This window comes from Ranitomeya variabilis, chromosome 1 (assembly GCF_051348905.1).
Source record: "Ranitomeya variabilis isolate aRanVar5 chromosome 1, aRanVar5.hap1, whole genome shotgun sequence".
Taxonomy (NCBI): domain Eukaryota; kingdom Metazoa; phylum Chordata; class Amphibia; order Anura; family Dendrobatidae; genus Ranitomeya; species Ranitomeya variabilis.
The window spans coordinates 322,675,095-322,690,813 of record NC_135232.1 but is presented as its reverse complement, the minus strand read 5'-3'; the positions used below and the strand labels follow the sequence as shown (position 1 = coordinate 322,690,813).

Here is a 15,719-nt window from a genome sequence, read left to right as displayed (position 1 = left end):
CACCTACGGCTGAGGTCAGGAAATACCTCTTTTCCTCAGATTATATTGAGGACCTAGTAGCTGCTGTCCGTATCACGATGGGACCTGAACCACAGTCTATACAGGATCAAATGTTTGGTGGGCTCAGATCGGAGAAGAGGGTAGGGTTCCCAGTTCACGCTAATGTTATTAATATGATTGAGCAGGAATGGGAACTGCCTGAGAAACGTCTTAGTACCCCTTCAGAGATGAAACATAGATTTCCTCTAGAGGGTGATTTTGTTAAGCTGGACATTCCCAAGGTTGATGTGCAGGTGGCCAGAGTTGCCAAAAGAACAGCGCTCCCCTTTGAGGATTCTTCACAATTGAAGGACCCTATGGATAGGAAGAGTGAGAGTCTCCTAAAGAAGTCATGGGAGACTTCTACATCTGTCCTTAAGGCTAATATCGCCTCTACCTATGTAGCTAGGGCCCTTTCCTGCTGGCTAGAAAAATTGGAATTTCACATAGCTCAAGGTACCTCAAGAGGTGAGATGTTGGATTCACTCCCTATTCTACATAGGGCTACTGTTTTTTTGGCGGATGCTTCTCTGGAATCTGTTAGAGTTGCCGCCAGATCTCTTGTGCTTTCTAACTCTGCCAGAAGAGCCCTCTGGCTTAAAATATGGAGTGGTGATATCACCTCTAAGGCCAAGTTGTGTGCCATACCCTTTAAAGGAGAATGTTTTCGGTCCAGCCTTAATGACATTCTTGACAAGGCTACTGACAAGAAAAAGGCACTCCCGGAGCAAAAACAACCTAGAAAACTTTTTTTTCGTGCCCCACCGTCTCAGGCCTCACAAGCGAGAGGTAAAGGCAAATCCGGCAGATGGAGCTACGCAAAAGGGAGAGGGAAAAATATTTTTGTCCCTCAACAGCAGCAGCAGCAATCCCAACAGGACAAACAATGACTCCGACCCAGTGGGGGGAAGACTCTCAAAATATGTGGGCCAGTGGGAAAGCATCACCAGTTCCCACTGGGTCCTTAATGTTATCAAGGAGGGCCTATTGATCGAGTTAATTTCTCCCCCCCCACCCCCCACAGGGTCTAAAAATTACTACCCTTTCAACAAAGGATCACAATCTATTTACATTAGGTCTCAGAGATCTTCTAAAATCAAATGTGATCTCCCTAGTTCCACAATCGGAATGGGGTCTAGGACATTATTCCCGATTATTCCTGGTACCCAAGCCATCAGGGGACGTCCGTATCATTATAAATTTAAAGGGTCTAAATCAGCATGTGAAATATCGCAAGTTCAAGATGGAGTCTGTAAAGTCAGCCATTCCTTTTAATAGAGCAACACTCCTTTATGGCAACCATCGACCTAAAGGATGCATATTTTCACATTCCTATTCACCCGAGACACAGAAAATATCTCAGGTTTGCGATACAGGGGAGTCTTCAAGTGGAGCACTATCAGTTTGGAGTCCTTCCCTTCGGCATTTCATCAGCACCGAGAGTGTACTCCAAAGTAATGGCAGAGGAGGTGTCATTTATCCTGAGACAATGTGTCTATATAGTGCCCTATCTGGACGATCTCCTGATAGCAGCTCCCACTGAGGTGACCCTGATATCCCATGTGTCAACCACTTTAGAGATATTGAGGTCTCTGGGTTGGATTCCAAATATAAAAAAATCTCAGCTTCAGCCCTCAAAAACCAGGAAATTTTTGGGAGTGGTTCTGGACTCGGCCAAACAAATGTCCTTTCTTCCAGACGATCACAGACTACCATTAGTAGTAAAGATCAGAAAATTCAAAGAGATGAGATCTACTCTCCGAGAGGGAATGTCGCTCTTAGGCTCCATGACAGCCTGCATACAGTCTGTGGCTTGGGCTCAAGCCCACTCAAGAATTCTTCAAGACCACATTCTAGACAATTGGGATGGTCGTCCTGGCTCTCTAACCAAAAGGATTCACACACCAGGGCGAGTGAAAGCATCCTTAACATGGTGGATGAAATCCAGAAACCTTCTCAAGGGTGTGAGTTGGATTCAGTTCCGCTAACCACGATCAAGTCAGATGCCAGCAAGAGGGACTAGGGAGCCATGATAAATCATGTTCCTTATCAGGGTCTTTGGGACCAGTCGATCAGAGGGAGATCGTCAAATTTCCGAGAACTCAAAGCTGTGGAAGAGGCTCTGTTAGCAGCAAATCGTCAGATTTCTGGACAACATGTTCAGATATACTCAGACAACATGACCACGGTGGCTCGTATCAAACACCAGGGCAGTACAAAATTCATCAGCCTAAAAAAGATCTCTGCTCGAATTTTTGCTTGGGCCGAAAAACACTTACTGTCCCTGACGGCAATTCACCTGAAAGGTGCTGCCAATATTCAGGCAGATTATCTGAGTCGCCAGGATATTCACCCCGGCGAATGGAGCCTGGATCATCAAACATTCAACATGCTAGTAAGCAAGTGGGGTCTCCCAGAAGTCCACCTCTTTGCCTCTCACCAAAATGCAAAAGTCGAAACACATTTCTCCTTGAACCCAAGAGGCAATCCCAGAGCAGTAGATGCCTTAGTTCAAGATTGGCATTTTCATCTAGCCTACGCATTTCCATCAATCCCAATTCTTGCAAAGGTGCTACGGAAAATACGGATAGAAAGGACCCCGACTATTTTGATAGCTCCATTTTGGCCCAAAAGAAGTTGGTTCAACTTGATTATCCAACCACAGGTGGACGGGCCGGTAATGTTACCGGTAAAGGACAATCTCCTCTCTCAGGGACCCATTCTCCACTCAGACCCTCAGAGATGGAACTTAGCGGCGTGGTTTCTGAAGCCCAGGTATTGAAAGCAAAAGGGTTATCAAACCCTGTCATAGCCACCCTGCAAAAATCCAGAAAACCAGTAACAAACGCCATTTACAATAAAATCTGGAAAAAGTTTTCATCTTTTTGTCTACCTAACCCTCCAGACCCTCTCAAGCCGAATATACCTAGGATATTAGATTTTTTACTAAAAGGCTTGGAGATTGGTCTGAGACCCAGTACTCTGAAGGTCCAGGTCTCTGCGCTCAGTTCTGTCTTTGATCAAGATCTAGCAGGTCATCGCTGGATCAAAAGATTTATGGCCTCAGCAATTAGAATGAACCCTAGAAAACAAGTTATAGTTCCTCCATGGGATCTCAATGTTGTGCTCCAAGGTCTCACAGGTCTGCCTTTTGAACCTTTGTCTTCCTGTTCCCCACAAAATCTTGCTTATAAAACTATTTTTTTGGTAGCTATAACTTCGGCTAGAAGAGTGGGTGAATTACAGGCCTTATCGATAAGAGAACGTTATCTACTGGTTAGAGAAGATTCAATAGTGCTTCGGCTTGATCCTTCTTTCCTTCCAAAAGTGGTCTCTGAATTTCATCGTTCCCAAGAGATTGTTCTACCAACTTTTTGCAATAAACCTGCAAACTCGGAAGAAAGAAAATTCAACACTCTCGATGTTCGGCGTATTCTGCTACATTACTTGGATCAAACCCGCGCTCTTAGAGTTGATCATAACCTTTTTGTCCATCTCTCAGGACAAAATAAGGAGAAGAAAGGAGCCAAAAGTACCATTGCTACATGGATCAAAAAAGCTATAACACAATCTTACCTTGCTCAAAATAAACTACCTCCGGTAGGGATTAGGGCCCACTCAACCAGCTCTACGTCAGTTTCCTGGGCAGAAAGAGCAGGCGCGTCTCCGGAGCAGATCTGCAGGGCAGCAACGTGGTCCTCACTCCATACCTTCTCCAAACATTATAGATTGGATGTATTATCCAATAAGGACTTAGTCTCCAGGCCGTTGTCCCTCCCTAGTGCCAAATTAGTTGGTATTCCTCCATATGCCGTCGTGGAAGGTGACTAGAGAAAATAGAATTAAACTTACTGGTAATTCGGTTTCTAGGAACCTTCCACGACGGCGCTAATTTCCCACCCTCTATATATTCCTGGAATAATTCTGGGATTCAGAAGGTACACTGGTGCTATGGTCTCAGTTGTAAGTCACTGGCAAGTGGGAGGTCCTTTTAACCTCTCTGTGTTTCCTGTTCCCCATTAGGGTAAAGAGACAACCTCCATATGCCGTCGTGGAAGGTTCCTAGAAACCGAATTACCGGTAAGTTTAATTCTCTTTTCTGCTGTATCTGTGCATAGTGAATTATGGTATGTGTTACAGGAGCCCACGAAGAATCTTTCGCCCGGGGCTCACAAAAACCTGGAGTCGGCCTTGTTTATATTAATTAATTTTAATTGCTTTATTCTGAGAGCTAAAACTTTTTTGTTTCTCCGCTGATGTAGCTGTATGGCGGCTTGTTTGTTGCTGGATACGATGACTTTTTCAGCTATACCATTGTTATTTACATTTGTCTTTTGATTGCGTTTTATTCCACATTTTGTTAGGCGGCATGATGATAAAGATTTGTGGGGGGTTTTTTTACAATTTTTTTTATTTATTTATTTTTTTACTTAGTCCCTCTATGGGACTTACACTGTTTAAATTCTGACAGCTTCTGATCGCTTATAAAGCTCTGAGCATGGTATAACAAGTTTTCTAGCTCACAGATTGTGACCCAGACCCACAGACCCACTAACTGGGGACAGAAAGATATATGCTGAGGAGAGTCAGTGAGCAGAGCTACTCACAAGAAGATGCAGGACCTGTTTGGTTCCAGGCTGTAGAAGGAGCTCCAGGACAGTTGCAGGAGTAAATGCAGAACTTCCTGCAGAGAAAAGCCACCTTACGGGTTCCGATGCCGGCAAAAGGTGACCGCAGGGAGGAAGAGGAGGGCCCGCAGTGTGAAAAGCGTGTTGAGATTCCATGCCACTGGAGGAAAGTTGAGCGCGTGTGCAGAAGAAATTGCCTGATGAGGCCAGAAAAAGGGGGGAGCTAACTGTGGGTGCTCAGGAAAGGGGTGGGGCTAACAGTGGGAGCTCCGAGAAGGGGCGGAGCTAACCAGAGAGTTTGGGGCGGAGCTAATAAGATGAGGAGCCGTGTCTATAACGGGTGGGAAAAAAGCCCACCCGATGATGCTGGGAAGAGGGGATCAGCTAGCTTCTGAGACTAGGCCGTGCTGAAGCCAGGGATTAAAGTGGAAAACGCTCACCGATGAAGCAGGGAAGGGTGGCACAGAGGCCCCAAAGTTAATGGTACCGTAACCCTGCTCCCACTTTCCCTGCTGCGCTGCTCGTCCCCAGTGCCTGCCATAAATAAAATAATGGAAAGCTTTTCTCTATCTTCATTTTTTCCTTCTTCTTTATTCATCCTTACCTGAACCTTCTCCTCAATGCCTTGGACAGGAACCTGAGAGGGAGAGAAAGAGATGTACCTTTCCATAGAAGACCATTGATACACGCCGGAGCCTCTTAAATTGAGGGATGTCCAATCCATGCCTCCTGAAACTGTCAGGCTCTGGTGACGTGTGGGTAAGAGACCGGGGCCAGGACCACAGTTCGGAGTCACCTAAACACTCTTCTGAGATAGGGGTTGGGTTCCTGCCGGCTAGACATATGAGGATACGGGGTGGCCGTACATGCCGTACTCAGTCTGTACGTAGGAGTACAGTGTGTCTGTTCCCACTGTATCCCTCCGGAGGTAAAGTAGAAGACCCATCTGAAAAAGAAGAGATGTTACTGGAAAACGCTGAAAACCGAGGTAGATATGGGTCTAGTGAAATACCAGTGTCCACCTCCTACTGACACTAAGCTAAACTGCAAATAGAAAAATGACTTCACTCAACTGTACTAAAGCAAGGAAATGTGAGATACATGAAATGTGAATAGCATACTGGCTTGTGAAATCTATGAAAAAACACATGAGATATTTAGCACAAGATTTGGCCAAAAAATGTGAGTCCATCCACCAAACATCAAGGTAATCTCAGATCGGATGGGTCCCTGACCTGACTGCCTAGTGTGAACACTTACCTATGGCTAATAACATGGTAAAGCCTGCTTTTATAGGAAGGTCAGAACCAACTGTGTTTGGATGTAATTAAAATCACAGCATGGTGAAGGGCGGAGCGTTCATGTCAGAAAAAATAGTACATAGTAAATATAAGTAAACTGACTGAACAGCAATCTGCTATTGTAATCTCCCATTACAATAAATAATATGTCTTAAGTAAAATATTGAAAGAATATATACTTAAAAGATAAGAAGTGATATGCACATGCACAGATTATTGTTGTTGGAGAAATTTATTTTTTTTTTTAAATAATTAAAACTCTATTGAAAGGGGAAAAAATTGAAACACTTTCAAATCCTTAACATGTCTTGATCTTGTAACCTCTATAATTCCACAACTTGTCCTCCTTGGTGTTTCAATTTGTGTGAAGAAGCGTCATACATAAATGAAAAAATATATAAATTGTGTCTTAGAAGCATTAATAACTGGCGAGTGTTGACGATGTCTGTTCTGTGAGTGAGTCACTGTTGGCAAGAGAAGTGTAAAAATCCAGACCAGACTGTAGAAATTGGCTGTATTGTGCTGAAGACAAAAATGTGTTTAAACAGATTCTGACGTGTTTCTATTGAGGCAGCGTACATTTTATCACAGATACTTGCACATAAACTCATCCCAGACGGCCCACTCTTCTATGACAGCAGACCATGCGGGGCTCCATTCTGCAGCAACGTCGTTTGAAGTCGCTACATTGAATGTTGCCCCCCCCAAATTATTATTCTGAGTGGTGTTTGCTCTTATATGTTTAAACTAATGGTGTGCATTACGCCAAAGATTTATTTATTTTTTCTCATCTGTAGGATAATCGATAATCGCTTTTGGGTAAGTTCACACTGGGCGCTTCTGCTGTGTGTTTTTTTTTTTTTTATGCTAATTTTCAGCTGCTTTTTACAGTACCAGAAATCTCATACACACATTGTTTTTTTTTTTTTTTTGTCATCAGGATTTTGTAATTTGCATCGGTTTTTTGACATAGAGCATGTCACTTCTTTCAGCATTTTTGCAGCTTTTTTCACCCATTGACTTGAATGGATGGTGAAAAAACACTGCAAATACGCAGGTTGACTGTTTTTGCAGCCTATTTGCTGCAGAAAAGTCAAGGACATACAGCCTGTCATCCAGCAGAGCGGACCTGAACCCCATTCACTTGAATGGGGGGTCCCACAATACAGTGTTTGACACGCTGTCATAGGTATGACAGCAAAGCAAACATCGCTTCTGATCGGCGGGAAACCATCCCCACCAGTCAGAGCCACAGTTCCCATGCTGTCAGAAGACAGCGGGAGCCTCTAAGCTGTGATTGGAGGTATAAACATTACCTCCGGTCACTGGTGTCAGCTGGTGGGACTACTGATCCCATCATCTGACACCTGCTACTGTTAATAACAGCAAGAGCAGGAGCGGCGGATGGGAGTCTTCATCTGCCGCTCCTGCGCTATAAATAAATTTAAAAAAAACTGCGTGGATTCCCCCTTATTTTTGATAACCAGCTAGACAAAACTCGCAACCCTCAGCTGTCAGCTTCAGCAAGGTTGGTTTTCAAGAATAGAGGGGTCTCCAAATTTTTTACAACCAACCTTGCTAAAGCCCACAGCTGGGGGCTGGTATTCTCTGGCTGGTAAGGGGCCATGGATATTGCTCCCCCCAGCCTAAAAATAGCAGCCTGCAGCTGCCCAGAAAAGGCGCATCTATTAGATACGCCAATTCTGGTGCTTTGCCTGGCTCTTCCCACTTGCCCTGTAGTGGTGGAAAATGGGGTAATATTTGTGGGGTTGATGTCACCTTTCAGGTGACATCAAGCCCACAGCTATGTAATGGAGAGGCGTCTGTAAGACACTCATCCATTACTAATCTTATAGTTTTATTGTTTGTAAATAAAAACACAGCCAGAATAAAATCCTTTATTTTAAATAAGATTAAACAGTTTTCCATTTTTATTTAATTGCCTAATCCCAGCAAAGCCCTCTATCTCCTGTAATAAATGTAAAATAAAAAGGCAACAATATACCATACCTGTCCGTCGTTGTGTCCCACCCAGTAATCCATTTCTGGGGGAATATACAGTTTTCAACCTGAACTGTGCCAAGATGCGAACATTCCGGCTGAAAACCACTGGTGAATGAGAGCACTGCGAGCGGAGCTTCAGTGACCGGGGTGATGTCACTGATGCTGCACTCCCTCTCAGGACCGTGGGAAAATGCACTGTCATTCATTTTCAGCTGGGACGGTCCCATCTTGGCACAGTCCAGGTTGGAAACTGTATATTCCCCCAGATATGGAGTACGGCGTGGGTCAGAACGACAGACATATATGGGTATATTGTTGCTTTTTTATTTTACTTTTATTGCAGGAGATCGAGGGCTTTGCAGGAAAGGAATTAGGTGTGGTTGTAAGTATGGTTTAATTAAGCATAGTAAAAGAGTCTGTGTCTTTCTTTCACTGAAAGGACTTTATTCTGGGTGTCTGTGTTTTCTTACAATATGCCTGTGGGGTTAGTATAGGGGCTTCTTATTGACGCCTCTCTGTTAATAACCTCGGGGCTTGATGTCACCTGACTGTGACATCAACCCCCTCAATGATTACACCATATTATTATATATATATATATATAACGATAACGATAGGGCACGCAGGACGCATGCAGACGTAGGCGGAGCTGAAGGAAGAGGCGCGGCAGTGGGCGGGGCTTCACAGAGGACGAAGGCTGCCGTCTGTAGCCCTGCCGAACGCTAGTGTGAAGATAGCTTAAAACATGTGTTTTTTTGCTGCAAAAATCAGGTTTTGCTGCAGAAAAAAAACCCAGCAAAAACGCCCAGTGTGAACTTACCCTTACTCGTCTGTAGAGCTGATGCTTTTACTGCTCTAGCTGGATGTCTTCCCGGTATAGCAGAGCTGCTGGGTATTACCAAACCCCGATCAGCTATGCCATGGCAAGGGCTGTTTTATCTGTAACATGACCTCCTTTCAATGGTCCAGTTAGGGTATGTTCACACTTGGCATTTTTGCTGCTTTTTTTTTTTTTCTATGCCTTTTTTTAGTGCAAATTTTCAGCTGAATTTTACAGTATCAGCAAAGTCTGAGATTTCAGAAACCTCACACACACACCTTGGTTTTTTTTGTCCTCCGTATTTTGTGCTTTGCTTGGTTTTTGAGAATAGATCATGTCACTTCTTTCAGCGTTTTTAAGGCGTTTTTCACCCATTGAAAGTAATGGGTGGTGGGAAAAAACAGGTATCAGGTTTTACTGCGGTTTTTGTGCTAAAACCTTACGAAGTAGAATATTTTTTGTTTTATCTTTTGTGCAACTAAACTTTATCAGCATGCACAAGAGACACATGTAGCATGACAAATGCACAAGAAAAAACAAGCAAACCTTTTTTTTTTTTTTCTGCGGCTTCTTTCTTGCCAAGAGATCAGGTTTAGCTGCGGAACAAAAAAACGCAGCAAAACTGCCACGTGTGAACTTACCCTTACAGTGAAAAACTACATGATAAAAGAAAAAAAATAGCATTTCCCTCACAGTTTTTAAAATGACCTTTTATGGAAATAATTCTGTAACAATTATAAATCAAAATAATATGAAATAATAAAAAAAAAATCACCTAAAACAGAAAAATAAAAAGTTACGTACCCAAATGATCCTAACAACTGAAAGATTTCGTGCAGCATGTTATTCAGTGTGAATAGTGCCCAGTGACCTGTTAATAGAGATTGGTAACAGCAGCTGCTTTTGCCAGAGAAATCTTATATTTGTACACTATATAAAACTGTATTTTATTGTCATCACTGCTCCTATGTCTCACACTCTGCTCTTACATATACATGTAGAAATGGCTATGTTTGTGCCACCAAGGTGATGGCCTTGAGGAAGATTTTGGAAGCAGCTGGAAAGAGCACTGGCTTTACCGATGAGGAAAAAGGTAAGCCGATAACCTGCCTACATCTAGGTGCTGCCCATAAATGATATTGGGGAGCGTGACGTGCTTTTACAGGATGCCATGTGTCTGTGGGTATAAGATCAGATGAGCTTACGGGAGATGGAACATGCCCCTCAATTTTTGATCAGCGTTGACAAATCTTTGAAGATTATATTGCTCATGTCCGCATCCTCTCGGCGTTCTGCTGGAAGTTTGCCATTATATTGAAGTCCATTGGGGATTAATTCTAATGACATCTGATGTGATCTAACCTCTGTTCTTCCTTTATAGATCCTGAAGAATTTCTAAATCAATTGTTCCAGGTCCTTAGGGTCGAGCCTCTCTTCTATATTAGGTATTATTATTATTAGGATTATTTTGGTGTGACCGTGCCATATGGTGCTGACCCTGAAGCATTTTGAAACTACGTACTCGTGTTGTGATTTCCCACTTGTGGTTCATTCTTCACTAGTTTTGAGCCTGATCTTCCATTTCCCTCTTGCTGACTGTGTTTGTTCTGTATTTTAATCTTTGTCTTCATCACTCCAGTGAGATTTTTGATGTCCCAGTATGCAGATACTATGGGTCATATAAGTATATACCTTAGTGCATTTTTTTTTCTCCAAAAATAGCCCTTTATATCTTCTCACCTCACCCAATCCTTCACCCGCCACTGCTGAGACAGCAAATACATTTTTGTGCCACCTAATCTGTAGACACAACATCATGTAGACAGAGACCCTGATTCCAGTGATGTCACTCACTGGGCTGCTTGCTGTAGGTTTGATAACATCACTATTATCAGCAGGAGATTATCGCTAGTGGACTAGTAACCAGCTGCCATTTAGTCCAACTCCAACCACCTGAGGATATTCTGAGGGTCACCCATCATCCCACTGAAGATTGTACAAGTGAATGCATTACTTATTTGTTACAGTCAGTGGTATGTGAAAGTTTGGGCACCCCTGGTCAAGATTACTGTCATTGTGATCAGCTAAACAAGTTTAAGATAAAATGATCTCTAAAAGGCATAGAGTTAAAGATGGCACGTTTCCTTTGTACATTAGGCAAAAAAATATATAATATATATATTTTTTCATCTTCTACATTTTAAAAATTATAAAAAGGAAAATGGGCTGAGGCAAAAGTTTGGGCACCCTGTATGACTAGTACCTAGTAGCACCCCTTTTGAAAGTATCACCACTTGTAAATGCTTTTTGTGGCCATCAAAGAGTCTTTCATTTCTTGCTTGAGGGATTTTCATTCATTCTTCCTTGGAAAATTCTTCCAGTTCTGTGAGATTCCTGGGTTGTCTTGCATGCATTGCTATTTTGAGGTCTAGCCACAGATTTTCAATAATGTTCAGAATAGGGGACTGTGAGGGCCATTGTAAAACCTTCAGATTGTGCCTTTTGAGGTAGTCTATTGTGGATTTTGACGTTTGTTTAGGATTATTATGCATTTGTAGAAGCCATCCTCTTTTCAACTTCATCTTTTTCACAGATGGTGTTATGTTTGCATCAAACAATTTTTGAAATGTCATTGAATCCATTCTTCCCTTTGCCACAACCCCAAAGCATGATTGATCCACCCCATGCTTAATGGTTGACAAGATGTTCTTTTCCTGAAATTCTGTACCCATTTTTCTCCACTCATACCTTTGATCATTGTGCCCAAAGAGTTCTATTTTAACTTCATTGATCCACAGGACTTGTTTCCAAAATGTATCAGGCTTGTTTAGATGCTCTTTTGCATACTTCTGACTCTGAATTTTATGGTGAGGACGCAGGAGAGGTTTTCTTCTGATGACTCTTCCATGAAGGCCATATTTTTGCAGGTGTTTCTGAATAGTAGAACAATGTACCACAACTCCAGAGTCGGCTATATCTTTTTGAAGGTCTTTTACAGTCAAGCAGGGGTTCTGAAATTGTGCTTGGTCTTCCAGACCTTATGTTGACCTCGACTGTTCCTGTTAACTGCTACTTCTTAATGAAATTTCGAACTTAGGAAAGTGCAACGTGAAAACGCTTTGCTATCTTCTTATAGCCTTCTGCTTTGTGGACCTCCACTATTTTCAGAGTGCTAGGCTACTTCTTAGAAGAACCCATGCCTGCTGTTTTTAGCACAAGTTTAGAGGAGGCTGGGTTTTTAAGGATTCCCCTTGATCCTGTGGAACCCCCGCCGTCATGAAGAGGGACTGTTGAATGGAGCGATACCCATTTCCAGATGTGTAAACGACTCTTTCTTCATAGTACTGGAGACAGCATTAGAAGCCCCAGGTTGGTTGGCAGCAAGAGTCAGTCATTCCTCTGCTAACTTCCATATTATCCTGGACCCAATTTAGGGCACAGTCTTCCTATTTCTCTGCAATTTTGCCATAAGTATCTAAACATCCCAAGGTGCCACTACAACCCCTCTTCTCAACTCCCCTCCCTCTTTCTCTTCTGTACTCACCCCCCCCCCCCAACCTTAATCTCCATTCTCTCTACTGCTCTTTACCTCCTCTGATGTTCAGCTTATTTGTTCAACAAAATTGAAAGTTTTTGTTAATTCAATGATTACAGTAACTGAACTTTTACATGCTAAATACTGACTGCTCATCTTTCCTGTAATACAATTTACCGGTAATTACTGAATTTTGTTACTTTACCTGAATATACTGTTATATAATTTTCTCTCAATAAAAAGAACATTGAAAAGAAAGAAAAGAAGCCCCAGGTTGATGGTGGAGTGGCGTCACTGGGATGGGTATGTCCTTCTTCATGCACAGTCATGTTTCCAAAACCATAGTTTGTGGAACATCCCTTTCCAAAACTATACAGTTATTGGGTCTCTTCATTCCAAGACTAATAGTGTATTTTTGGAATTGGTCCTTGCACCGACCGCAGCAACCCAAATGTGCAAGTCTCTCTGGAGCCCGTCGCCGTCAAGGATGAGAGCACACCCCCTTCTCCTTCAAGTAGATTACCTCCCTATTTCTTTCAGTACCGACCTAACCAAGATATCTCAGTCTTTGGTAGAGGTGCCCTTGCATCTGACTAATAGACCCTCCGCCCCTGTGGCTCTGATCATTTTCCCTACATGAATCAGTGTCATGCAGCCATGACAGACCATACATTGGTCCAGGAGGCAGGCACACTCCAGCTCTACGTCTGAATTCCCTTCGCTCCTTACATTATTCAGGATTACTTCCATGTATCGCTCCTTTTTCCCAGAGGCAGCCCTGGGGTCGGACTCTCCCCCCTGTTGCTTCCATCTAGACTCAAACCTGTTGTGGATTCTGTTTGCGGGCTCCCTCTGGTGGTTACTGCTGGTACTGGGTGACTTTGGTGGGTTGCGGCCTTTGGTTTCCATCTGTCCATCAGAGGCTGGGTGTTTCCTATTTTACCTGGCCTTTCTGTCATTTCCCTTGCCGGCTATCAATGTGTTCAGATGTGCTCTGTTTGGTTCCTGCCTACCTGCTCCCAGATCTTTCAGGATAAGCTAAGTGCTGATTTTCAGTTGTTTGGTTTTTTGTCCAGCTTGCTTAGTATGTCTCTTTGTTAGCTGGTTGCTCTAGTGGACTGAGGTTCTCCCCATGTGCCATGAGTTGGCACATGGGTTCTTGTAATCTCAGGATGGTTTTTTTGATTAGGGTTTTTTGCTGACCGCTCAGTCCCCTTTTGTGTCATTCTGCTTTCTAGTTTTCAGCGGGCCTCTATTTGCTAAAGCTATATACATCATCTCTATGTGTGTGCCTTCCTCTCATTTCACCGTCAATACATGTGGGGGGCAACTACACTCACTGGCCACTTTATTAGGTACACCTGTCCAACTTCTTGTTAACACTTAATTTCTAATCAGCCAATCACATGGCGGCAACTCAGTGCATTTAGGCATGTAGACATGGTCAAGACAATCTCCTGCAGTTCAAACCGAGCCTCAGTATGGGGAAGAAAGGTGATTTGAGTGCCTTTGAACGTGGAATGGTTGTTGGTGCCAGAGGGGCTGGTCTGAGTATTTCAGAAACTGCTGATCTACTGGGATTTTCACACACAACCATCTCTAGGGTTTACAGAGAATGGTCCGAAAAAGAAAAAAAATCCAGTGAGCGGCAGTTCTGTGGGCGGAAATGCCTTGCTGATGCCAGAGGTCAGAGGAGAATGGGCAGACTGGTTCGAGCTGATAGAAAGGCAACAGTGACTCAAATCGCCACCCGTTACAACCAAGGTAGGCCTAAGAGCATCTCTGAACGCACAGTGCGTCGAACTTTGAGGCAGATGGGCTACAGCAGCAGAAGACCACACCGGGTACCACTCCTTTCAGCTAAGAACAGGAAACTGAGGCTACAATTTGTACAAGCTCATCGAAATTGGACAGTAGAAGATTGGAAAAACGTTGCTTGGTCTGATGAGTCTCGATTTCTGCTGCGACATTCGGATGGTAGGGTCAGAATTTGGCGTAAACAACATGAAAGCATGGATCCATCCTGCCTTGTATGGAGCATCTTTGGGATGTGCAGCCGACAAATCTGCGGCAACTGTGTGATACCATCATGTCAATATGGACCAAAATCTCTGAGGAATGCTTCCAGCACCTTGTTGAATCTATGCCACGAAGAATTGAGGCAGTTCTGAAGGCAAAAGGGGGTCCAACCCGTTACTAGCATGGTGTACCTAATAAAGTGGCCGGTGAGTGTATATCTTTGGGGTTAATTCCTCTGGAGGCAAGTGAGGTCTTTGTTTTCTCTGCAGTACTAGTTAGCTCTTAGGCTGGTGCGTGGCGTCTAGAACCAACGTAGGCACGCTCCCTGGCTATCTCTAGTTGCGTTTGTCAGGCGTAGGGCAGCGGTCAGCCCAGGTTCCATCACCCTAGAGCTCGTCCGATATTTATTATCTTTGCTTATCCAGTGCTATCCCTAGCCATTGGGGATTCATGACAGTATAGCCGGCCCACAAAGTGTTAATTGTTTGGGCTGAAGCAGGAGAAAAAGAAGTGTTCAAGGGAAATTTTTTTTTTTTTTTTTTTCCTTCAGAGTTTTGCTGCCTAGCCCTTAATTGCTGTCTAGCTGCTTCTTACCTCCTCTTAACCCTTGAATGGCTCTGATCTTAGCTGTTTATCATGGATGTCCAGAGTTTGGCTTCCAGCCTGAGTAATCTCGCGGCAAAGGTTCAAAACATACAGGATTTCGTTGTTCACACTCCCATGTCTGAACCTAGAATTCCTATTCCAGAGTTTTTTTCTGGAGATAGATCTACCTTCCTGAATTTCAGGAACAATTGTAAATTGTTTCTCTCTTTGAAATCTCGCTCCTCTGGAGACCCTGCTCAACAGGTCAAGATTGTTATATCGTTCCTACGGGGCGACCCTCAGAATTGGGCATTTGCATTGGCACCAGGGGATCCTGCATTGCTCAGTGTGGATGCGTTTTTTCTGGCATTGGGATTGCTCTATGAGGAACCTAACCTAGAGATTCAGGCTGAAAAGGCTTTATTAGCCCTCTCTCAGGGGCATGATGAAGCGGAAATATATTGTCAGAAATTTCGGAAATGGTCGGTGCTTACTCAGTGGAATGAGTGCGCCCTGGCTGCAAACTTCAGAAATGGTCTTTCTGAGGCCATTAAGGATATTATGGTGGGGTTCCCTGCGCCTACAGGTCTGAATGAGTCTATGGCTATGGCCATTCAGATTGATCGGCGTTTACGGGAGCGCAAACCCGTGCACCAGTTGGCGGTGTCTTCTGAACAGGCACCTGAGACTATGCAATGTGATAGAATTCAGTCCAGAGGTGAACGGCAAAATTATAGGCGGAAAAATGGTTTGTGTTTTTATTGTGGTGATTCAGCTCATGTTATATC

The 15,719-nt window shown here is 43.5% G+C and overlaps 1 protein-coding gene across 1 annotated transcript in view; it reads left to right on the top strand.

The window, feature by feature from the left end:
• Positions 1-15,719, top strand: part of LOC143817078 (ubiquitin carboxyl-terminal hydrolase CYLD-like) — a 46,375-nt gene that overhangs the window by 14,781 nt on the left and 15,875 nt on the right. Inside the window, exons 9-10 of the mRNA XM_077298185.1 lie at positions 9,794-9,885; positions 10,174-10,237. Coding sequence (XP_077154300.1) covers positions 9,794-9,885; positions 10,174-10,237 — 156 coding nt within the window. The remainder of the gene's footprint in view (positions 1-9,793; positions 9,886-10,173; positions 10,238-15,719) is intronic.